Below are 22,697 nucleotides of genomic sequence, written 5' to 3'. Positions count from 1 at the left end.
CATATACCGTAAAATGAACATGAATTTGATGTTATCGTTATCTCGCCGTTTGAAAAAAAGAAAAAATACACAAATCAGAACAAGCAGGACTATGTGCTTCCAGCCCCGTCCTCGGGTACCTCGATCCCATACTCACGTCTGAGCTTGTCCACCCAATCCGCAATCTTCATGGCCGGATCATTGCCCACCTTCACATGACCTTTCTCGACCTTCTCAGCAGCTTCAGAGTCCCACTTGGGCACGTACAGAAACTCGTGATCTTTGCCGCAAACCCTCCACTCCATCCTTCCCGTCTTCAATTCCGTGTGGCATTTCTCACAGAACATGCAGTCAATGCAATCTCGACATACGTAGATGTCATTTGCAAACCTCCATATGTGGTCGCATTCACCGTTGGCGCACCGATAGTACAAAGGGCCTGAGGGCTTTGATGTCATCCCTTCATACCTATCTCTAGGATCGTCTGTGGATCGATTCCGCGGACCAATCATAGACCATGCCGCCAAAGCGTTTTCGTCGTCGTACAACCTGCCGAGGGACTCTCCAAGCCCCATATACGCCTGGTAATCGTTGCTTGGATCCTCGTCCGAGAGGAGCTCCAAGCATGTGCCGACATGGTCTCGGAAGCACTTTTTCGCCTCTTCTTTTCGAGCTTGCAGATGGTAAAGGCGGCCAAGAAGGAGAATTACCTTCTTGTTTACTGTTATGCGGCCCAACTTGATAATTGCATCATGCAACTCCTGAAGCTCCGAAACGTACTTCTCGAGTGCTTTGCCGTCATTTTCGGTCGCAGCTTTCCTTCCCAACTCGACATATGTTCCAGCCAGGTAATTGGCACAGTCCTGTGAAACTAAATTTTCTTTTCCAGCATCGAAAACATTATGTTTCCAGAGTTCCATCGCCTTCAAAGTGTCCAGCTCACTTGTTCCATTGTAGAATAGAGTAAGTCCGTGGAAGTACCGTAGTGTAGATCGTCTTCTGACACCTACATAATCTCCGGTAAGATGATTGGATGCTGCACTGTAGGAATGCCAGAGGAGATCAAGGCTACCACCTCGATGAAATGAAACCGATAAGTTGCGGTGAACAGAAGCGTCATGAAACATGACATGAAGTAGGCGTTGAAGTGCTGGTTGTCCGTCTGTTTCTGTATGCTGGAGAAGTGAGATAATACCGCAGTAGTCCTTTTTCTGCTTCATGTGCGATATCAGCTGAGCCATAGCGTAGCCATCGTTCGGGAATTCGTGCAAGAGTCGCTTATAGAGGGCAATCGCGTCGTCCGTTTGATTGTTCGCGCTCAGTAACGTCCCCATTTCGTAAAGCATCTCGTACCAGGCATCCCTATTCTCCTGCTTCGCGGTCCTCGCTTCGAAATTCTTGAGAAGGTGCCTTAGCTCTTTGATAGCGGACTGAGTGGCTCCGGTCCGCTCAAGTGACCATACTAGACACCACGAGAGCTCCCAATTTTCAGGATTGGCAGTGAGACCATGTTTGCACAGCTCCACTGCCTTTTGATGATGTTGAAGGATGGAATATGTTTTTGTCAGGCGCAGAGCATAGGACGAATCGGGCGCAGATAAATCGAGCTTGTTTCTTGCCCATTGCTCGGTGTCAGGTATTTGCAAGGATGATGCAGTCATGACATAAACAATGTGACTCTTTTTGATGTTTTCTCGGATCCTTGGTCTTAGGATAAGTGCAGTCAGTATCAGGTGAATCCTGAGAGTTCCAATGGTGGGAAACCTACCAATGAGCGATAGGCTTGAAGCCACCAAAAGTAGTTTTGAGGGAGTAACTTGGAACCGAACAACCACTCTCGCGCCATGAAGAGTGAGGCAGGAGTGAATAGGTCGGCGATATCTTTTGCGCCGTATGCTATTTTTCCAACCTCCTCTTTCTGGTTTTGTTCGAGGTCTTCGGACAATGCCAGGTCTATAAACCACCGAACGATATCGCTCATAGCTCCGGCCGCTTCGTACACCCAATGTTTACTTATGGAATTTCTCCTGCTGTCGGGAGGGATTTTTTTTTTTTTTGATTTTCCTACATAATAAACGAAAGACACTTCACTTACCTGTCGTTTTCTGCTTCGAGCGTTCATTGGTGCAGTACGAAGGATAACACGAATTCCTGCCATTGGTTGTCCAAAATGTGACCCTAGAACACGACGCGCATAATCCTCTGCTGACCGTGCGTCAAGGTCATGTCGATGGATTGGCCGGTCAGATGAAACGGGTTCACCGTGAGCTGCTACCCCGCACATGCTGGAGGTCTCATAGGTATTTACCAGGATGGCTTGCAGACAAGATCAGCAGTGTTCAGCCTTGAACATCTCGGGCGTTCATGCGCGTGGATAAAAGCCTTTCCTGGGTCGCTTTCAAGTCCTCGTAACAATTTCTCATCTGAATCCTGCCTTGACTCTCTTGGGCTATTCTCCATTACTTCTGATTCGGACGCGATACAGCTCGGACCCACGATGGCTCTTACTTTTGCATCGGGAACTTTGCAACTGGCAAACTGGGGATTCTCCGCCGGTGACATCGCCACTATAGCTGGGGCTGGCCGCACGATTTCAACATGGGTCATGGCAAATCTCAAAGACAGGACACTCTTCGAATGGATGAAAGTGGACGTGGATGCGGTTTGTAGTCGCAAAGGCCTGATCAACACCCGGGATCTTCAAAAACGGTGGGATCAGAAGGTTGACCTGCTCCAAAATGGCACCGTTACATCATTCACTACCGACTCGGCCAGTAGTGGAGCCCCCGTGTTGCAAGAAATGGATCGCTTCACCTGGATGATGACGCTATTCACCGCGGCCCTGGACGCAGCAATGAGCGTTACGGACATGCTCAGCGTCATGACAAAGCTACTTCTGAAGATTCTTGAAGAGAACGAGGCTGGACTAGAATTCGTGCGGCAGTCAGCAAGTGATCATTTCGGCGGATGGCTCTCAGCAGCGGCTGTTCGGGGCATCCTGCTACAAACACGCCATATCTGGGAACAGTTGGGCAAACAAGGAAAGCATCAACCGGGTTGCATCCCTAGGACCGAGATCAGCGACGTCTTCCAGTTTTTGTCCTGGCTTGTCGGTGGTCCGAATGAAGAGAAGCAATATCGAACAGCATCAACAGACATCTTCAGCCTTGCAGCTGTTCTGGAAAGAATTGGGTTGAACATCACCACCACCGAGGATCCAGACCACCAGTTCGATGAAAGCAGCCTTGTGGTATTGTGGGATAGTTCCTGTCCTTATCACACCGCGGTCGCGAACTTGAAGCAGCAACCCCGGTACGGCATGCGGATCCCTTTGGATCATATGGAGGAAGTTGCATCTCTATTCCCTCTCGACCGAAACAAGTTGCGGTCGATATTTGAGCGGGGCATGGAGGCTGTTAGCCATGACAAAGTTCGGCTAAGCGCAGGGTTCGCTGAAGACAATCCTCCCTATGTCCAAGGGTCACCCTTCCAAGAAGACCAACAAGACTTGATCTATACTTTGGAGTTCAGTCCAGCCAACTCTGTCCCTCGGATGGAAAGCGACGTTTATCGTCTTGCGGACTGGTTGCTCCTGCAGCCTACACCCGCGATCTCAGAGGCGCTGTTGCGGCTCTTCAGGGACCTGGGAGCCTCTCCAGATGAGACTCATAACCTACAGATGATAGCGCTCACCCTTGACAACCAGCTCCAGCAAGAGAATCGATTCCATGATCTAAGATCGCATTTCAACTACGGAGAGGCCTTGGCCAGCATTCAAGCCCTATTCCTGGGGTACTGGTACAAGCTCTTGCACCCACTACTGGAAACTTCCCAAATGAAAACCAGGGAGTGCTTTGGGTCTTGGACGTGGTCAGATATTCACTGTCTAAATTTTCTTCGACAGTGCATCCGCACGCGCGTCCATCGGAGAGCCAAGAGCAGAAAGATATACTCAATGTACCGACACGAAATACTGAAGATGGTTGGATACCTATTCGGCGGTGCTGAACTGTCTCAAGTACAGTCGACCAAGTTAGGCGCCATTGGAGTCCTGGGGAAGCTACCTACTGTTTATTCCAGCTTGATCAGAGGTTCCGTGGGGAATTTTGGGAAGTTCACGTTGCTTGACGTTGACCCAACCTGCGTTCCCAGCTCCTCATCCGGAATCGTCTTTCCAGGTCAAACCCGAGCCGTTCGGAGGAGTCAACCAACATCTGCCAACCAAAGCGAGATTCAAACATTCAATATGAACGGCCTGCCTCTGGTTTCCAACAAGGATTTCACAGTGCACATTGAGCCAGACTGGGACTATGACGCGAACACGTGCTTGGTGGTCTACAGGTTCAAAGGACGAATCATCCACCGTCTCAATCCCCGTCAAGTGGATCTTGCTCTTGCACGCCAGCAGCTTGTTGCAGCTGTGGCTGGACCTGGCTGGTTTCAAGCTGCAGCAAAGGATGACACCGACACACAGAGGTCAGACTCCTCTTCAGGCGAAGATCCGCCTTACCATGCTCCCACCAAGTACTGTCTGGTTCCTTTTGACGAGTTTCACGGAAGCATCGTCATAGACCCGGAGGAGCGGTTGGCCGACATGGCAGACAATGCTACAGACCCGCCAGGATATATCTTCACGCCGCTCATGATAAACGTTTCTGGATCATCGAACGCTCTCCTATGCATGGCCAGCATGTACGAAGGTTGGACTGGTTCTTCCAGAGTTCGGGTTATCCGCACGAAGTCTGACTTTGAAAATGCAATCCAAAGCTTTGCCAAAGTGTTGATTGTGTTCCGGGGATGAAAATGTATTCTCCGCAACACCAAACGGAAGAGATGGAAAATTCAAAAATAGCCGGCACCGTTACCGTTTCCGTCGACTTGGAAATGGCTGTGTTTTACACGACAATGAACTTCAAAGATGCATCACGCTATCAACAGCTGATCAAGGAACAACTTCTCGTATATGTAGCCCCTCTTTCTATCAGCAGACATTTGACCCGTCACTTTTTACCACTTTTCTTAACCAGTCTAAGGCGACCTTCTCTCCTCAACACTAACGTGTCATCACAAACTTTCTATTCAGTCGTTTCGTGGGAGGGTATGTCAAACATCAAGCGCTGCAGGATTACCACCACTCGTTACAATCTTCAGTAACATTGTCAATTCATTCTCTACTTATCAAAAGCTCAACAAGAGTGAAAAAGAAATGACGAGCTGGGTGTAAATTGGCGCTCAGCTTTACTAGCTCTTACATCTGTAGCCGTCCTTTAATGAAGAAGCTACGGTTTTGATAGCGGGGCGGAGTTTTAAGAGTACGGCAGACCAATCGCGCTTGAACACATTGATTCGTATGTCAGCAGCCACAGGATTCTGCCTACCCGCTTCACAAGCACAGCCATTTATCGAAGAAGCTGACCGGGCCTTCATCCTCGAACACTTTTTCCCTCAGTCTCACTATAGATGCTGATTAACTTCACGAAAACTTTCTACCAAAGGTTAGGTGGACCTCTTGGTCCATTCATCCTCAGCGAAGCGAAGGGAGGAGCGCCGTCGCCGCTCGAGCGGAGGGCCGAAGGTCCGTAGCGACGCGGCAGGTGCGCCGACCGTAGCGTAGCTGGGGATTACGGTGAAGATTAGGGACGTCGGTAGAACCTCGGGATCGCTTTTAGATTCTATTGGTCGGATGGCAGAGGCCTTGGCAGGATCCTTAACCATTGATTGGCCAAATCCATTTCAGAGGTCAGGTGAGCGAATACCAGCAGCGGCGGCGAGCGAATGCTAGCAGCGGCGGCGAGCGAATGCCAGCAGCGGCGGCGAGCGAATACTAGCACCAGCAGCGAGTAAATACTAGTACTAGCAGCGGCGGCGAGCGAATATTAGCAGCAGTAATTACCGCCTACGCTTCGCTTCGCTGAGGGGGGTTCGCATGGATGACATCAGGTCTATTGGTTCCAATCCATGCGCCTACATAAGGTTATATTAAGATTAGAAGAAATATTTAGATTTCTGCTTTTCCAGAGGTTGTAGTAACTGATGAACTGTGCGACAAGTGGTACTTTGGTACTTAAAAAAAAAACAAAAAAAACAAGGGGATCCTGGTTGACACAAAGATATACTCTAAGGTCGAAATACCGCGCAAGATCTTTGTACCGCCTCTGGCCGCTTCCGACCGCGACGATGAACTATTGGAACTTGCAGGGGACATGCCCATGCTGGTAGTCGCACGCAGTGCCAAGTCATCTACTCGCTCTCACCGTTTCTTATATGATACGCGTCAGGGAAGGCTACACAGGAAAAGGCAGGGCACCAGGATAAATATAACAGACGTCTAAAGCCTTTCATCGCTTACCTTAAAATACCGGATGACTGTAAGGATACGGGATCATGGCACCCAGAGTGAGGGGCCACCCCTGCTCTCGATGATGAGATCGGCTCTGGCCGTATCTCATCTCCTCCCTTGATCTGCCCCTCAGATGCAGTCTGGAACCGCCGAAGCTGGGCCTCGGAGCATGAAAGGTTGGTCGAAAACTCCGGATACGGCAGTGGGCAGTCTCGGCGCAGAGTCACAACACCGATGAAAAATGGACGTTGGAGATGTCTTGCTGGTGTTACGAATGCAGAGTTGAAATCAGAATCAGGCGGTGGTGGTAGTGGTGATGGAAAAGGCTTGGCGGCGCGTCGGCACCAAACACGAAAACGCGTCGGGCGCACGGACGCACAGGCCAAGACGCGCGCGCGCACAGGCCACGTCTACGCTCATCCGCTCATCCTCCAACCAACCTCCTCCGCACCTTTACATCATCATCCTCATCCGACCATCGACACCGTCGCGTCACCCTGTCGCACGCCGCGCGCGCACACACTCGCTTCTCCACACGCAGAATCGACTCCATGTGGTATATACAACTCCTCGACCTCAACTTCGAGCCAGGGCTGCTCGCCATCAAGAGCCCGGAGGGTGGTGGGGTGGGTATCGAGCTGTTCCATAGCCGGCGGCCCGTCACCGGGTCAGTCGCGCTGCTTCACTCGTCGGCGCAGGTGTCGGATCATGCAGGCAGACCATCTAGCCAAGCTCCACTCGCCGGACAATCCGCCTGGAACACGGCGGCTCTCTCCTGTCGAAAAGCTTGGGGCCTGTAGAGACGGAAACGTCATCGACTGCATCTCTCTCACTTCGCGTCGTCGGCGTCTAGCAGCATGGAACGCTTGGGGGAGCCAAGGCTGCTCCGGGGGCTGGAACATGCCCCTCAAAGCCTGGGTGGGCGGGAATTCCTGCGCATTACTGATGCGCAGGGGATTTCATTTCGTCGGCCCAATTGCTGACTATTCTTTCGCAGATGTACATACATGCCCGCCTCGACCCCGCTCCTGCCCTTCGCCCCGGCCTTCGTTGAGTGGCACTGTCCCGAGCAAAATGCCACCGCCTACCTCGGCCACCGGCACCCACGCCCGCCTTGCCAGCTAACCCTCGAGATCCGCTTCGGCGAGACCGAAAGCGCCGCCTTCTTCAAGCTCCGCACCCCTGTCGCCCTCAAAGCATGCGCCAAGAAGACGAATGTCCTCGCCTTCATCCTCCCAGACCGCATCCTCAGCCTGCATGGCGAGGCCGATCCCGATCTCGATACCACCATCGTCCCGGCGACCGTCCGGCGAGGCCTGACGCACGCGAAAGCATGCTTTCCATCCGACCCCATCTGTAGCCTCCGCTTCACCCTCTCCAAGCCACCCGTAATCGTCATCCCAGCAGCAACGTCGCTCGCCCCTGCAACCACGGCTTCGGGCGACATCCTGAACGCGCTGAAATCTTTCGCCCAAGCCACTGAGTTCACCGTGTACTTCGCCCGCAAACAATTACCCCAGGAACTTCTGAAATCCCTCTGCACCCTCGCCCATGATGCTGGTCTGAAGCCCATAGCCCGTCAGCTGGACCTCACCGGCTTGTACAGAGGCCATGGCGGCGAGATGATTGAAGGCGCCGATATGCACATCCCCACGCCCGGTGTTGAGAGCCCGCCATCATACGACGAACTCGCCCTCCCTTCACCTCCTCCTCCGCCCATTTCCGGCAAAAATGCGAAGGGCAGAGCGCCTGATTCACCCACCCCGCGCCCAGTCGCGAAGAAGCCTAAGCTCGCCGCATCGTCGGCTAAGGATGTAGACGCGCAACAGCAGCAGCAGCAGCGGAAGGTTCTGGAAGATCAAGTAGAATCAGGCGCCGAAAGCCCGCCGTCGTATGATGAACTCGCCCGGTCTCCTTCCCGCCCGCCCGTTCCTCGGAAAGCCGCCGTAAAGAGCCGGATGCGCACCACCTCATCCACTCCCAACCCTAACGCGAAAATGCCCAAACTCACCCCGTCATCAACAGCGAAGGATGTAAGCGAACAGCAACAGCAGCAGCCGCCGCCAACAGCTCTAGAAGCCCAAGTCGCGCAACTCGTACACAAAGCCCTCGACACCTTCCGCCACGAGCTGCGGCAAGAGATGCGAGAGCGCCTGACGCAACTGGAAGAGAAGCTCGAGGCGCGCATCGACGCGACGGCTGAGGAGCTGCGCCGCGAGGCCGGCGACGACATGGACAACCTGCGCCACGAGACGGACGAGGCGACGGACGCGCGCATCGACGACCAGATGCTGGCGGTCAGGGACGAGCTGCGTGAGCACATGCGCGACGAGCTGCGTGACGTCGAGGAGAGGCTGAGGGATCGGCTTTGCTCGGCGAGTCTGTCGTTGAATTTTGATTGATAATGATAATGGTATTGATATTAATATCTTGGTCACTTGGGTTGGGTGATGATGATGGAGATGATGTGGGATGTGTGATGTGTGTTGCTATTGTGAGGGCGAGCGAGCTCAACTTGCGTGATTTTCAATGCCACCACCACCACCACCCATTACTTAGCGCGCAACTGAATGCGGGGTGGGATGTGAGCGTGTCACACCGGCCGGCTGCTGAAAGAGGGAGGAATCACACACGACAACAGGCAAAAAAAAAACAAGTAAGGGCGGTTCGGCGGCAGCGGCGGCACACGCTCGTTGCCGCGAACCCATACATCCATCCCCTACAAAATCCCTTTTTCAGAGGGTTTTCCCCTGCTCTCTACCCCCCGGTGGAGGAAGGTGGTGGGTGGAGCGTGGTCATGGGGATCCCGTCTTCGTCGCCATGTCAGATGACGACGACGCTCCGCAGCACCCACCATAGGCCCCCGGGAGGAACCCTTAGGTGGGAAGATGGGCGATTGCTGGTTGGGGTTTTATAAACGGCGTCGGAACGGTGGAGATGAAAAAAACAAAATGAGGGTTTGAGTACGGCTTTTGTGGTTCTTCTTTAGCTGTTTGAATAAAAAAAAAAAAAACAGAGACAAAGGGTAAGAGAGGAGCCAAAAAGTCTGGCTCACACCCTAGTAAAGAGCAATTTGCTCTAGTGGTCTTGCCTTTATAAAACCCCCTTTCGGCGATTTTCCCCCTCTGCCCCAGCTGGGAAGGTGGTGGTGGACGAATCGAATCGGTAGATCCGATCCGCCCCCCGCCCCATAGGCCCCGTAGGACCCTTAGGTGGAAGTTCAGAGCTCGCGGGCTAAGCTGATAAACTAGCAAGCACTGCAGCAATTCAGCGGGCACAGACAATGAGATTTCGTTGCGTCACTCAATACTGCTGTTTCCGTCCATCCCAAAGAGGGGGGTGGGGGAAGGAAACTGTTTCAAAGAACGCGAGCTCAAAAAGTCGATGTCGCACTGGCCTGCAGCTCGATGCAAGTAATAGCTTCGCCGTCAGCGCTGCTTGTCACCCACCGAATGATTACCGTAACGCACCGAGGGAGCCGGTGCAGTGGGGAGTTGTCAGATTTCGCCGTTCTTCTGCTCGGCATCGCTCCATCACTAGCCATAATGTTGAAGAACCGAAGGAGAAAGACTTCTATAGCTAGTTGTCTGTATAAATACTACCGGTTGCGATAGACGAATTGGCTCTTTAATGATTTCATTTGTCCCGCGTGATATTCTACCTCATTCCTTGCACTGGCCTCGTACAATCAGACCCAGGTTTGCGACTTCGTCCTCCAATAGTGCTCCGAGAAAAAAATATCAGGATTAGACGATGAAGATATGCTTTGTCTGAGCATTCTAGAGCTGATTTCCTATTCTACCCCAGGCGATTCCAGTCCTTCTGTAGTGTCCGAATTTCTCCGAAGGCTCCAAAAGAAGCGAGTCGACCCACCCGGACTTGGTCTCTTTGCGCAGCGGCACTATGCACAAAGGATCAACAGGGCGTTCACCGTTGTCTGTTCGAGCATGCGCGATGACCCTTCCGTCCAGAGCAACCAGGGGCCAGCGCTCATTGGATGACGCTTTCCGAATTTTCTCCTCGTTCGCTCCCATCAAGCCTTCGAGTACTTCCTCGCAGGGCCCAATCAGTTCAACTTTACCTGATACCTCGATGGTCAAGCTCTTGTAGGCTATAATCCATCTCTCACCAAATCTGGGCAGCTCACTTGCAAGCCAGATGGGACCGTGCACAGAGGCCCAGGACCAAGATGGAATGTCGATGTTGCACAGCGCTTCTGGACGAGTAAGCGCGGTTCCGATAGAGTGCCATAGTAGCTGTCGAGAGGCATTGGCCGACCAAACCCCGTAGCAGCAAGTGTCCTCCTCGATGCCGTAATCGACGCCATCGGCCTTGTGCGAATGTGAAAGTAGCTTCAGACTGTGCTCAATCTCGTTCACAAGACCTTGGATGGCAACGAGCTTATCAGTGAAAACCGTCAGCTGCCTCGAGGAATAAGCTTGTATCACGAAATTCCAGTTATCGTAAATGCTGACTGCAGACCATGTGGTTCTTGTGATATCGGCCGGTACTCCTCGTGCGCCTCGGAACCGGCGATTTTCATTCTTATGGCCCGTTTCCGACTGGGTCAAAGAACGCACGACCATACCATCTGCTCTCTCGTATAATGGACTACACGCGGAGAAAGGATCCATTCTTGTGTGATCCAGGCGCGATTTTCCAAAGGGCCGAGGGCTTAAAAGACACTTTTTTCAGGTGTCGCTTCGGAAGTGATCCAGCATTTGCTTGGTGAACGGCGCTTGAAGAAGCGGACAATGGAACACTTATTACATCGTAGAGAGGTCGCTCCATGAACGATCATGGCGCATAGGGGGCAGCGACTGGCAGAGATTAAGAGCTGGGATGCTTGTGCCAGGTGATCATACCAATGCACTTCCCATGGAGATGAACGAAGCGCTTCAATTTGCAGCGGTCTTGCCAATCCAGGTGCTGGAATGCCTAAACAAGCAGGACACAAAGCCATCATCGGCGGTTTGGCCGGAAAGATATTTTCGCTCGCTGACGTTGAAAAAGTTGGTGAGAAAGCGGGGTCTCAAACAATACCTTCATTGCGCACTCTGCAGTGTAACCCCAAACCCTCCAATCACCAGACTCCCCCTCCCTCTTCACGCACCCTTATACCCATACCTCAGCCGCTCCAAGCCCTCCACATCAACCGGCGCCAGCTGCGACCTGACCAAAAACACGAGTCCAAATACAACTAAACAAGAAAGTTAGCCTTTCGGAGCCACACTCAAAAGTGGAGCAACTCACGAGCCGGCAACCCTCCCTCCCACCCCGCCACCTCCTCCCTTGGCGCCGTCCGCGACTTGACCCACACAACCGCACACAGCGCCAGATTCAGCAACGGCAGGAACTTCTCCACCGGCCCATCATCTACGCCGCTCGTGCCAAGAGCTCTCAGCACCTGTTCATAGCCACGCTTGACGGACGAACCCGCGCCAACTTGCACGGCGCGGCCGGGCAAAAACGACGACGACGACCGTGGGTTTCCAAGCGGTATGAAGTACAGGGTGTACGCGGAGGCGGCGAGGGACGTGATGGCGAGGACTGCGGTGAGGAATTCGGCGAAGGAGGAGGGGCGGAGGAGGGGGCGGAGGTAGAGAGCGAGGGAGAGGGCGGGGAGGGCGAGGAAGGCTTTCTGGAGGGAGGGCGTGGTCAGTTCTCTGTTGATCGGTTTCGTAGGGCAGAAGGGTGTTGTGAAATAGGTGAGATACCTTGTAGAAGTCCGTTCTGGCGACATCCTCGGTCTGGAGTTGGGCGATGAGCTTCTCTTGCTCTGCAGGCAGGTGTCAGCGGGGCACGGCGACAATATGCTGGTGTCCTAGGACTGTGTGGCGCGCGCGAACCTTCTTCGTCGATGCCCTCGGCGGGCTCTTCTTCGGAGTCGTCGGGGTAGCGGAAAGCTTTTCGTAGGCGGGTGGTGGCCATGTTGCGGTGCGGTGGTGTGGAAAGAAGCTGAGATGCGCGGGAAGCTTTGGCGGAGCTGTCGCGGGTGGTGCATGACGCAAACGCCGAATCGCGTGTTGCCTGAGGCATGAAAGTTCGCGTGCACTTCGAACAGCCCAACAGCCAATCATCGGCGTAATTAATATGTAGAAGACTGTATAGACTATCCAGAAGCTGTGCCTATCTCCTCAGCACTAGAAAGGCTTCATACAATTCCGTTGACCTACAGCACAGCTTGCTGCTCACTCCCGCGCCCGCACCGCAGCGGCCAGCACTAAATTTGCGGAGGAGCGACAAACCTCCGATGATCATTCGAGCCGACCTACCTACACCTACCTACCTCCACCGACTCCACCAACACAGACCGACCACCACAACCACCGCACCCACACACGCACACAATGGCGCTCCGCCCCCTCACACCAGGCGCAGCCCTCCGCCCACTCCTCCGCGCCAATGGCCCCGCCACGCCGCCTTCGCCGCTGCTCCTCCGCCGCACGCTCATCGCCGCGCCCAAGCCGAACTCGGGGCCCCTCATGACGCGGCGCGCCGACCGGGCGCTGCCGTCGGTGCGCAACCCGTCGTCGCTGCGCTGGGCGATCTCGCTGCCGTTCTTCGGCGCCATCATCGCGGGGGCGACGCTCGCCATCTTCAACTACCAGAAGCAGTCATCCTCAGTCGTGGAGTCGACGCTGTACGCGCTGCGGACGCACCCGGAGGCGCGGGAACACTTGGGCGGCGAGATCCAGTTCGCGTCAAGCATTCCGTGGATCAGCGGGACGATCGATCAGCTGCACGGGCGGATCGATGTGAGTTACGGCGTCAAGGGGAGGAATGGGAGGGGGGTGATGAGGTTTCGGAGCGAGAGGAGGAAGAGGATGGGTTATGTGAGTTTTTATTTTTCGATTTTCTTTTTTTTTCTTCACTCCGTCGTTTGGTCTTGAGAGATTTGGGGAAGGGGGCTGGGGCTGGGGCTGGGGTGGGGGGTTTCGGCGGTTGGAGGATTGAAAAGGCTGGTGAACTGGTGGCCGCTGAATGATGGTGGGGGGTTGGATGCAGGTCGGTGTGGATGCAGGGCAGACAAGCAAGAAGACGGGCAAGCGGGTGGGCGGACGGGCAACGATGTTGGAGTTGGATACCCCCAGCTGAGCACGCTCTGCCCGTATCTCGGCCCATTGAAGTTCTGCCTGGCATGGAAGAGGTTGGGAGAGGCGCTGGAACGGCTGTCGCCGCATGATGAAGCTGAAAAGCCGGAGCATGTTCGAGATTCCGCCAGACAGCCTCTGTTCAACAGCTTGAAGACGGCATTCGAGTTGCCGAAGATGCATTATTCACACAGCATGACTATCATGGACCTTACGCTAACGCAACCAAACCTACAGTTCGAGACCCTGGAGTGGAGTCTGACAACCCAAGATGGCAAGACCATCCAACTCCTTGACGTCAACGGGCCCGACCCGTTCAGACGGACCGCAGAGGACGACGAAGACTAAAAACCGGAAAGGCATCGGGGTTCAGCATGAACAAGAAAAAAGCAAAAAAGAGCAACGATCCACGAAATGGTAACCAAGTGTTCCCAATCAGTCAAGAGGCAGCCTGAAGAAAATATGCGTTGGCAAAAAGAGAAGCATGTGCCTAAGGGGCCGAAGTGTATCATATATGCATCAGCGGGCGTTAGGGGTCGGGCGCGGGGGTCGGCGTGTCGGTGTCCCCCAATTTCCATTCCTCCCCTCATCTACTAGAGCGACCAGATTCAGCAAAAAACAAGTCGAGGGATCGCCCGCCGGGGGGTCCCCGGGACAAATCCGTGATGCTTCAGAAATGTTTTAGCGGATGCAATGCCCTGCAATCATCAGCAAATCTTATTTCGACGACCCGCCAACCCATGTCTCTGCCACCTCTCAAAAACCGCGACTTCGCCGCTTGACTGGCCGGACTGCCCTATCTCCCTCGCGCAGGGTAGCCACTCCTTCTGCACTCTTCTTACACCTTGTTCCTCGAGTAGTCCAGTGTGGCGTCCCTTTTCGGTGGCGGGACGGCCCGCCTCCTTGTCCGTCCCATTTCCCCGGCCTGGCATAGCCGTAAGCTACGTGTACCATACGCATTCGCCCATCGCATTCTTCTTCCCGTCCCTTTTTACAATCTCCTCAATGCTGAGCCTCGCCTCGGCAGAGACTGATCCATCGCAACATCCCGTCCGTCCGATGCCTGCCGCATGAATGTCGATAAGCCACGACAATGAATGGCGCAAAAAAGCCAGGTCAAGCACAGCAACTGCTTCGACCTTGATTGCGCCTGGCCACTCACGATCTCTCCATCACATTCGGTGTCCGCGGTATGACACGCAAAAAGGCCCAAGACGCACGAAGTACCCGCATGTCCTGAAACACGGTTTGAAAGCAACTCGCTGGATTTGGGGGGGGGTTCCATGTCGACGACTTTCGGGAGAGAGTGAGAGAAAGCAGCCGAATTGCCGCTTCTTATCACGCACCCCTTGTATGTACATACGTCGATCATGCCTTGCCCCACCGCCGCCGCTGCTGCCGCTGTGGCTGTCGCTGCGTGATCATCGCCACCTACGAATTCGTCACGCGAAAAGCGACGGGACGGGCACCTGGTCAGTAGCAGTAGTTGAGCCCAGGACGGATGTCTCCAACGCCGAGTTCTCGCGGCATACCTGACGGATTGGCGCTTCAGACGCCGAGGTGAGATGGTAGGTATGTATGTTACCAAGCAAGCTGACCACAAAGCCGAATAACGCCATGCTTGCACTATGCATGGCGAACCAGCCCGGCGCTGCCATCAGAGAAACACGTGCACATGAGCACCACTACCACCACCCATCATCACGCTTCTTCGCTTCGACAATCGTGTGCGTATGTGTAAGTAAGATCTTCGCATTCGTTACGGCATTAGACGGGAACTATTGGAAAAGAGGGGAAGTAGTAAAAAAAACAAAAAGTTCCATCCGTAAGACTCGCGACCACCCACCAGTGCACACGAGTAGGAGAAAGAGAGGGGTAGAGAGTAGAAGCTGTTGGAAATCATTTCGGAAAAGCTACTACAATTCCTCTCTCCTCCTTCTCCATGCCATTCGATGCTTCTTCTTCGTCTTCTTCCTCTTCGCTTTGCGGGGGAAGTAATAATAAAGGGAATGGGGGATCATTTGTTCGTAGAATCGTATCTCCCGTTCCCTCCCTTCCATGCAAAAAAAAAAGAAGTGAGAGCCGCCCAGCCGCCCCCCAGGATTTCCCCGCCCACGTACCACCGGTCGCCCCTTTGATATCGTTACGCCAAATGAGTATCCAGCCAAAGCCAGATCTTCCCCTCCCCTCTTTCGAAAAGTGAAAGACGGGGAGTAAAGCAAATGTCATCCACCCCAAAAGTTGCTAAGTAGTACAAGTTGAAACAGAAGGAGTGACGGGACTAGCTAGATTTTTATTGCAGCCTAGCTCTTATGCAAGAAAAAAGCACGTGAAGCAAGCAAAAAATCCAAATCAAGCAATCAAGCCACGTAACGAAGGGAGAAAGAAAGAGAGAGAGAAAGGGTATATCCGATCGGTCGTTAGGGAGGTGGGGGGAAAAGTCGCAAAAGTCGCAGAACAAGAAGCACCGGCCTTGAGGTCCGTCTCTCCTCCCTCAGTCGTCAAAGTATTTTACCGCCGCCGCCGAATTACTCGCTTTTGGTTGACGACGTTTGCCGCCTTTCATCTTTCGTCGGGGGGTATCGGTTTGAAGCCCCTCTCTCTTCGCTCAGAAGTCATGAGGAAGCTCGTACGGGTTGTCTTCCTTGTCATTGCCGCTGTTGCCGTTGTTGTTCTCGGAAGCAGTGAGGCGGCGCTGGCGCTGGCTGGGGTGGTGGGCCAGGTCGGGCTTCTTGACGCCGTTGACGAGCGAGGCGAAGCGCGGGTTGGTGGAGAGCGGCGACGAGATGTTGATGGGGAAGCGGCCGAGGCTGCTGCGCTTGCTGTGGCGCTTGGTGCTGGTGCTGCGAACGCTGCCCTCGCTCGCGCTCTTCTTGTGCGTGGACCGGCCCGTCTTCTCGCGGAACGAAGGCGTCTCCGAAGCCGCAGGGTAGTACGGCGGGAGGGCGGGGACCGGCGGCTTCTCGTCGTCGTCGGCGCGGCCGCCGAAGAAGGAGCGGCTGTAGTTGGAGGCCGTGTAGCGCGAGGTGCGGAAGTGCGAGGGCAGCAGCGAGGCGCGGGCCTGCTGGAAGATGGTGCGGGTGGGCGAGTAGGTCGGCTGGGGGGAGTGAAGCGACGCCGGCTGGTGGGCGGACGACTGGGCGGGCGACTTGCGCGACGGGGTGCTCCACGGCGACTGGTTGAGCGTCATGCTCTGCATCGACGACTTGATGCTGAGCGTCTTCTCAGCCTCCAGCTGGGCCTCGGCGTCCTGGATGGACACGGCGCCCTTGGAGCGCACCTTGCGGGCCGTGATGCGCAGCCGCGTGTCGCGGAAGACGTAGCTGGCGACGATGTTGACGAAGCCGAGCACCAGGATGATGACGCCCGAGCTGATGACCACGCTCCAGAAGGGCATGCCGAGATTGGCGGCGCTCGTGGCGTCCTTGTTGAGGTTGCCCAGGGTGTTGACGCCGAGCAGGATCATGGCCAATCCCAGCGCGACGAAGCCATGCTCGGGGCTGAAGAGAGGCCAGTTCTTGCGGAAGTAGCTGCGGAAGAGGCAAGCCTCGGACGCGATGAGGAACACTGCGGGCGTCAGTACATGTCGCGACCGCGATTGGGTGGATGGTTGAGAGGTGATTGGGGGGATGCGTGCCGAGACGTGCGATGTGCTGGCGGACGGGGAGTGGGAGAACTCACAGCTGATGCAGGCGGTGATAACGTGGCTGCAGCCGTCGAAGAAGAAGAAGCGCGAGACGACAATGGTCTTGACCAGCATGAGGAAGCTGGCCGTGGCGACCATGAGCAGGCCGACGATGTTCAGAGCGCGGACGACATTAAGGATGATGTACGCTGGACCAGCCAGGTTCTTCGAAATGAGGATGGACATGGTGTCGCGGATGCAAGCTGCGCAGCTGGCCTGCAGGCTGGTTCGATGGCAGCGGTCGAGGGCGTGCAGAGTAGGCGCGCGCGAGGTCGAAATCTGCGGGCAGACGTGGTGGAGACAAGGAAAGTTGGGCGTCCAGAGCCAAAGGATTGAGGATTGAAGAAGAAGAGAAGAAGAGCAGTCCCAAGCCGCTGGGGCAAAGGTCTTCTTCCTGCTCACGGGGAGGTGAAGCTAACAATAGGAAAGACGGCGACAATAGCAATTGAACATGAGGAGGAAAGCGAGAGCACGCGACGGCCCGGGACTGGAGTTAGTTATGGAGTGACACTGCCAACCTTCCCGGCTCGTCATTTCCCCCGTCCAAGGACCAATCCATCGCCGGCGGGACGCAGATGCGCTGAGAGCCTATGAAACGGCGAGGGCGGGCGGGACGCAGGCGGGCGATGAAGCACCAAGGTGTTTCCGCGCACAGCAACCCCGGGTTGGGCGCCGCCAGCAAAGCAACAGTGCACGTCTAGGTTGCCGCAGGGGAGCGCCGAGGGATTGGCTGTCGTTGTGCCGATGCCGTGTTTCAGATGGGGCGACGAGCCTCCCCAACTCGCCCCCGGCACGCGCCCACCACCCAAGCCTAAGCGCCCGCCCGACCCAAACCAAGCTTATCAGCAACGCTCCCGCAAGCTCCTCGACCCGGCCGCCATAGCCCTCCGCGCCGCGGGCGTCGCCGTGCTGGCCGAGTCCGCACACGACGGCCGCCGAGCTGAGGGCCGAGCTGCGCAGAGCAGTCGGTGAGCTGGTGAGGTGGTGGACGATGAGCTGGAGCGGCGGCCTTTTTGAGCGGCCGACGGCGCGTCGCTGAGCTTCCAGAATCCGCAGAGCAGAGGGCGCGCTAGCTAAATTTAAACCCGTGGCCGCCCTCTGCCTGCTGCGTTTTTCAACCTCTCCCTCCCCCGTGCCGTGCTCTTTCTTCTGCTCCCTTGTGCACACACCCCCTGCCTGCCTCCACCCCCGAACTAGCGCCCACAAAAATCCCAAGCTCGGGAGAGCCTCAGGATCGCCGCTCGCTCGTCGTCCACTCGTCAGACCCCAACGCGACTCAAGCACAACTTAAGCAACCTAGCAACCGGAACCATGGCCCGTGGCAACCAGCGCGAGAAGGCCCGCGAAAAGAACCTGAAGCAGCAGGCTGGCCAGGTGAGAGCATGAGGAAGAAAGACGACCGAAAGCAGTGCTGACTCCGCCCCCCCGTAGAAAAACAAGAACAGCGTACGTCGCTCTGGCTGCGAACGCCCCCCACCAGCAGCGTCACCCCAGTAGCACTAACCCTGCTCTCTCCCCTTAGATGTCTGGCACCGAGTTCGCTCGCACCAAGGAAGACCAGGCCGCCATCATGCGCGCGAAGCAGGCTGCAGGTGCGTTGTCCCGCCCGTCTCCACCTTGTCGGCGGCTGCATCTCCATCCGGCCACCTTTTTCCACCACCGCGCGCTTGCTGACCACCTCCCCCCGCGCAGCCGAGGCCAAGAAGGCTGGTGAAGGCAAGAAATAGCCTAGCCCTGCCGTCCTTAAGCGCCGACGTGTTTGCTGCCGCGACCGTTGGGCTGGCGTTTACTTCGGGAAGTCGATGTAGATTAGGTGTTTTCCATTGATTAAGCGTTTCTTTCTTCCTGCGTTCAGCGCCAGGGTTCAAGCCACCCTTTGTGATTCAACCATATAATTGACCCTCGGCCGCCTCGCCAACCGCCGAGCGCGTCTGTCTTACTCTCTCCGACTACGCGCCCGTGCACCTTGAGGAAATGAAACGACAAAAGCAAACCCTCAGCAGTCGGATCCCTGAACCCTGCTTCGCGCCTTTGAAGGAATCGCCATCGCCTCAACCTTATTGAGATTCCACTTTCCGAATCAACCGCCTTGTTTGGTCGAGAACGCATCAATACATCGCCAGCATGTATCCTTCCTCCGCTCGATTGTTGCGCAATCATCAAAACTGATGTAAACATGTTCCAAGCTGAAGCATGCAGGAAGACGCCACAGCAAACGCACGTCCCGTGGCGCGACAAACGAAGACTTTGCCAGGTTTCGAGGCATCTTGTTCATCGATTGATGCAGGCCCGCTTCTGCGCCTCGGTGGTGTGTTGGTGATACGTGCAGTCGTGTGCTGGCCTAACGAGTGCGCTGCGCCGTTCCTTCGCTCGCATTGTGGCGTTGAACGCCTCAAACACAAACCTGTCAGGCCAGTCATCAGGGCTGCCGGCCAGCGCTTGACCAGTGCGCGCGTACTCGTGGGCGAGGAGCCTGCAGAGCGGCGAGTCCTCTGGCAAGTTGTCGTACACATGACTGATGACCTCGGAGTCGGGGAGCGCGTAGTCTTTCTGCGCGCACGAGATGATTGCGTCCATGGTGTCCCTCTCCAGCAGCGGCACGTCATAGTTGTCCGCGAATATGTAGAGAAATGCGAGGTCTGGCAGCATGCGCATGCGCGCAAGCTCCTCCTCCATGGGGTCCAGGAGCAGCTTCCGTGAGTAGAGCCACTCGACGAACATTTGGAACGTGTTAGCATCCGTCACAGGAAGCTCCATCTTCTTCTCCCTGGCCTCCCTGAAGTCTCCGAGGAAGGTGTTTCGGAAGAAGGGAGAAACATCGCACAGGGCCGATTGATGTAGAACGAATAGCTTGCTGTTGGTGCCGACACGGACTTCCACCGTAGTAGCCATGTCACTACTGCTCGGGGGTAAGTGCATGTCTTGTGGTGCTCCATGGTCCGAAACTTACCCATAGGAGAGGCGGCGATATTCAGAGGGGATGATCTCTTGTGAAGTGTCGAGTCTCACCCTCTTCGCTCTCGAGGCTGATGTCATTTCCTGGGAAGCTTTTCGCGCGAAACCAAACCCTTGTGACATCATTCCAGGTCCATGATCTCCCACTGTGCCGCGAGCGAAAGAGGCCGGCGAGGCGCTTCGCTGGGTACGGAAACTGAACCTCAATGGCGTTTGGGTAGGCGACTTCTGAGCTGTTGGTGGTGAGGACTCAGCGGTACCTCCCACGCTCGACGAACCCGCAAGAGTCGGAGATGGCGTATTACCCATTGAACGATTCAGCATGTCCGAGAGAGGCATTTGCCTTTGTTTAACGAAGAGTGGAGCGGATGCGCTATCCTGGTGCGTGGGGAGACGGGAGGATGCGACGGCACGAGCGGGGCTCATCCAGGTTTGAGAACCTCTGTTGAGACGATGAATGGTGCTGAGACTAGAGATGACGCGGTCCCACTGCTCGGCTGGGCTAAGAGGTACCTAGGTAGGTAGGCACGTTGTAGTCGCTCCTTCCGTCTGAGGTGATCGCTCCCCACCAATGACAGCCGTCCTCCGCGAATTCCCCAAATAGGCTCACAGATACAGCACTTTGATGAGGCATTCGATTCGCTATCCAATCAGTCTTTCAGTATGAAATGCAAAGCCCGACAAGACTGGCAGAAGCAAAGAGAAATTCTAGCGTGTTTTAACCGTGACTACGGCATCTACATAACCGCGTGAGCTGTTCAATACATACACAAGTTGCTAGTCTTCCAGTCCCGCTTTTGATATAAGAACGGACAAGTCCCGTATTAACTCCAAACCATACATACCTCGATGGGTAGTTCCCGAAGTACCAAAAAAAAAATATGCCGTACAATATGTTGGGCCTCAGCCCAGTCTACCAGCGCAACATCTTTCCTTCCGTAGCAATATCCTCAACCATCCGCTAGTTCGTGACGCGGAGGACGAAGTTGACGATGACGGCGGCCAGCAGGGCGAGGGCCAGCACGGTGGGGCCGAAGCGGTCGTCGAAGCCGCCCTGGCCGCGCTGGCGGATGCTCTTGGCGCGCCAGTGGAAGGTGACGAGGGCGTAAATCATGGCGGCCATGGCGACGAGGGTGAAGAGGCCGGCGCTGATCTGGCCGACCTTGTCGCCGAAGTTGAGCAACCCGACGGCCAGACCGCCAAGGATGACGGTGAAGTTGAGCCACGAGAGGAAGGTGCGCTCGTTGGCGAAGAAGACCTTGGGCTCGACGCGCGTGGGCAGCGCGATGCGCTTGCCTGTGCATGGAAGAGGGTTAGCGATCGTCTCCCGAGAGCGCAGAGAGCAGAGAGCCTCATGAGGTGCGGAGGTCGCCTACCCGGGGCAGTCTGGAGGAGAGGTTGGCTCGACATTACGGATCGGCGGGGGCGGACGTGCTCTAAGATGAGGTTGAAGGGAGGGCGGCGGTGCCAATGGGGTCACAACAGCACAACGGGGAGAAAAGCAGACGCGGGAGAGAGCAGCGGCGGGAGAAAAAGTCGTGTCGCGAGATAGGACGGAGCAGGTTTGCGGCAGCGAGAGACGGACGATGGAGCTTTGGAGCGGCGCAGCGCACGAGGGAGCGGACAAGCTTTCTGATTCGTCCCCGCTCGACCCAATAATTGACGTCGCCCGGTCGCTCCGCAACGGCCCCGAGGCCTGCTCTCTACTCTCGCTAGGTCCGCCGCCGACAACAACACACACGACAGCTCCCTGCCCCAACGCTCCTCGCCGTCCCGCCCTAAACATCCCCGAACGCCGCCCGCCCTCCACAATCCGCCGCATCCTTTGATCCAACCACCTGCGCACCGCAACACACCGTCGCCATGGCCGCTCCCGTACGATCCACGTGTTCTCCCTCTCTCCTATTGCTCCTAACCCGGCTGACCACCCCAAGCAGCCCGTCTCGGAAACCCGCTTGAAGCAGATCGCCACCGATGTACGCCTCCTCCAGAGCTTCTCCAGACCCTCTCCGGATCCATGACCGCTAAAACAATCGTTTCCCCACAGGCCTGCGACGCTGCCGTCGGAACCGCCGAGAGCTACATCCACTCCTCGACCGCCGAGTGGAATAACACCATCATCGTGCGTGGGCTCCCACCAACCTCCACAAGAAGCACCAGCAGCAGTCTGCACTAGCATGCACGCATCCACCCGCAGCAGGAAGAGAGAAAGAAGAAAGGACCATGTAGTAACCGCAGTCACATGTGCTTGTCGCAAACACAGAACACCATCCTCAAGTCGTTGATCAGCGAGACGAGCACCGGCCCCAACAACCAGCCGCCGTTCAAGTACGCCGTCAACAGCACCATCATCCAGCACGCCCCGACCTTTTCGCGCACCGCCGACGACTCCGCCCCCGCCTCCGAGGACCAGGCCGCCAGCCTTGCCAAGGTCGGCCGCCGCGGCATGCACAGCGCCGCCGGCGCCTACTGGAACAGCGAGAAGGACGGCATGTGGTCGTTCAAGTACGACGGCGGCGAGAAGAAGGGCCTCGATGTTGTCATCAACGTCATGTGGATTGCGCTCTAAACTCCGTCGTCCAACTTCACGGCTCCGTAGGAGTGTAGTGCTGGGGAAAGGGGGGAGGAAGAAGAGGGGAACGGA

At 55.7% G+C, this 22,697-nt stretch overlaps 8 protein-coding genes across 8 annotated transcripts; 3 read left to right on the top strand and 5 right to left on the bottom strand.

The window, feature by feature from the left end:
* Positions 1-89: 89 nt before the first annotated feature.
* Positions 90-931, bottom strand: SLS55_001990 (uncharacterized protein; the record flags this gene model as incomplete). Its single annotated transcript, XM_066773477.1, has 2 exons — positions 90-842; positions 923-931. The coding sequence occupies 2 exons, from the start codon at positions 929-931 to the stop codon at positions 90-92; spliced, it is 762 nt and encodes a 253-aa protein (XP_066636044.1).
* Positions 932-4,225: 3,294 nt separating this feature from the next.
* On the top strand, positions 4,226-4,780 carry SLS55_001989 (uncharacterized protein; the record flags this gene model as incomplete). The annotated part of the gene is made up of 1 exon (XM_066773476.1): positions 4,226-4,780. One exon carries the CDS (start codon positions 4,226-4,228, stop codon positions 4,778-4,780), a length of 555 nt encoding a protein of 184 aa, XP_066636043.1.
* Positions 4,781-6,870: 2,090 nt separating this feature from the next.
* Positions 6,871-8,721, top strand: SLS55_001988 (uncharacterized protein; the record flags this gene model as incomplete). Its single annotated transcript, XM_066773475.1, has 2 exons — positions 6,871-6,986; positions 7,317-8,721. 2 exons carry the CDS (start codon positions 6,871-6,873, stop codon positions 8,719-8,721), a joined length of 1,521 nt encoding a protein of 506 aa, XP_066636042.1.
* Positions 8,722-10,098: 1,377 nt separating this feature from the next.
* SLS55_001987 (uncharacterized protein) lies at positions 10,099-12,250 on the bottom strand (the record flags this gene model as incomplete). The annotated part of the gene is made up of 3 exons (XM_066773474.1): positions 10,099-10,740; positions 12,037-12,098; positions 12,169-12,250. The coding sequence occupies 3 exons, from the start codon at positions 12,248-12,250 to the stop codon at positions 10,099-10,101; spliced, it is 786 nt and encodes a 261-aa protein (XP_066636041.1).
* A 3,771-nt stretch (positions 12,251-16,021) lies between these two features.
* Positions 16,022-17,284, bottom strand: SLS55_001986 (uncharacterized protein; the record flags this gene model as incomplete). Its single annotated transcript, XM_066773473.1, has 2 exons — positions 16,022-16,980; positions 17,095-17,284. 2 exons carry the CDS (start codon positions 17,282-17,284, stop codon positions 16,022-16,024), a joined length of 1,149 nt encoding a protein of 382 aa, XP_066636040.1.
* A 2,085-nt stretch (positions 17,285-19,369) lies between these two features.
* SLS55_001985 (uncharacterized protein) lies at positions 19,370-20,134 on the bottom strand (the record flags this gene model as incomplete). The annotated part of the gene is made up of 2 exons (XM_066773472.1): positions 19,370-19,994; positions 20,049-20,134. The coding sequence occupies 2 exons, from the start codon at positions 20,132-20,134 to the stop codon at positions 19,370-19,372; spliced, it is 711 nt and encodes a 236-aa protein (XP_066636039.1).
* An 880-nt stretch (positions 20,135-21,014) lies between these two features.
* nrf1 (GTPase regulator Nrf1) lies at positions 21,015-21,463 on the bottom strand (the record flags this gene model as incomplete). Its single annotated transcript, XM_066773471.1, has 2 exons — positions 21,015-21,349; positions 21,430-21,463. The coding sequence occupies 2 exons, from the start codon at positions 21,461-21,463 to the stop codon at positions 21,015-21,017; spliced, it is 369 nt and encodes a 122-aa protein (XP_066636038.1).
* A 453-nt stretch (positions 21,464-21,916) lies between these two features.
* Positions 21,917-22,622, top strand: SLS55_001983 (uncharacterized protein; the record flags this gene model as incomplete). The annotated part of the gene is made up of 4 exons (XM_066773470.1): positions 21,917-21,928; positions 21,991-22,029; positions 22,101-22,175; positions 22,317-22,622. 4 exons carry the CDS (start codon positions 21,917-21,919, stop codon positions 22,620-22,622), a joined length of 432 nt encoding a protein of 143 aa, XP_066636037.1.
* Between the last annotated feature and the right edge of the window lie 75 nt (positions 22,623-22,697).

The sequence above is a fragment of the Diplodia seriata genome, assembly GCF_021436955.1.
Source record: "Diplodia seriata strain FDS-637 chromosome Unknown scaffold_2, whole genome shotgun sequence".
In the NCBI taxonomy this organism is placed as follows: Eukaryota; Fungi; Ascomycota; class Dothideomycetes; order Botryosphaeriales; family Botryosphaeriaceae; genus Diplodia; species Diplodia seriata.
This window is presented reverse-complemented; position numbering and strand designations above follow the sequence as displayed.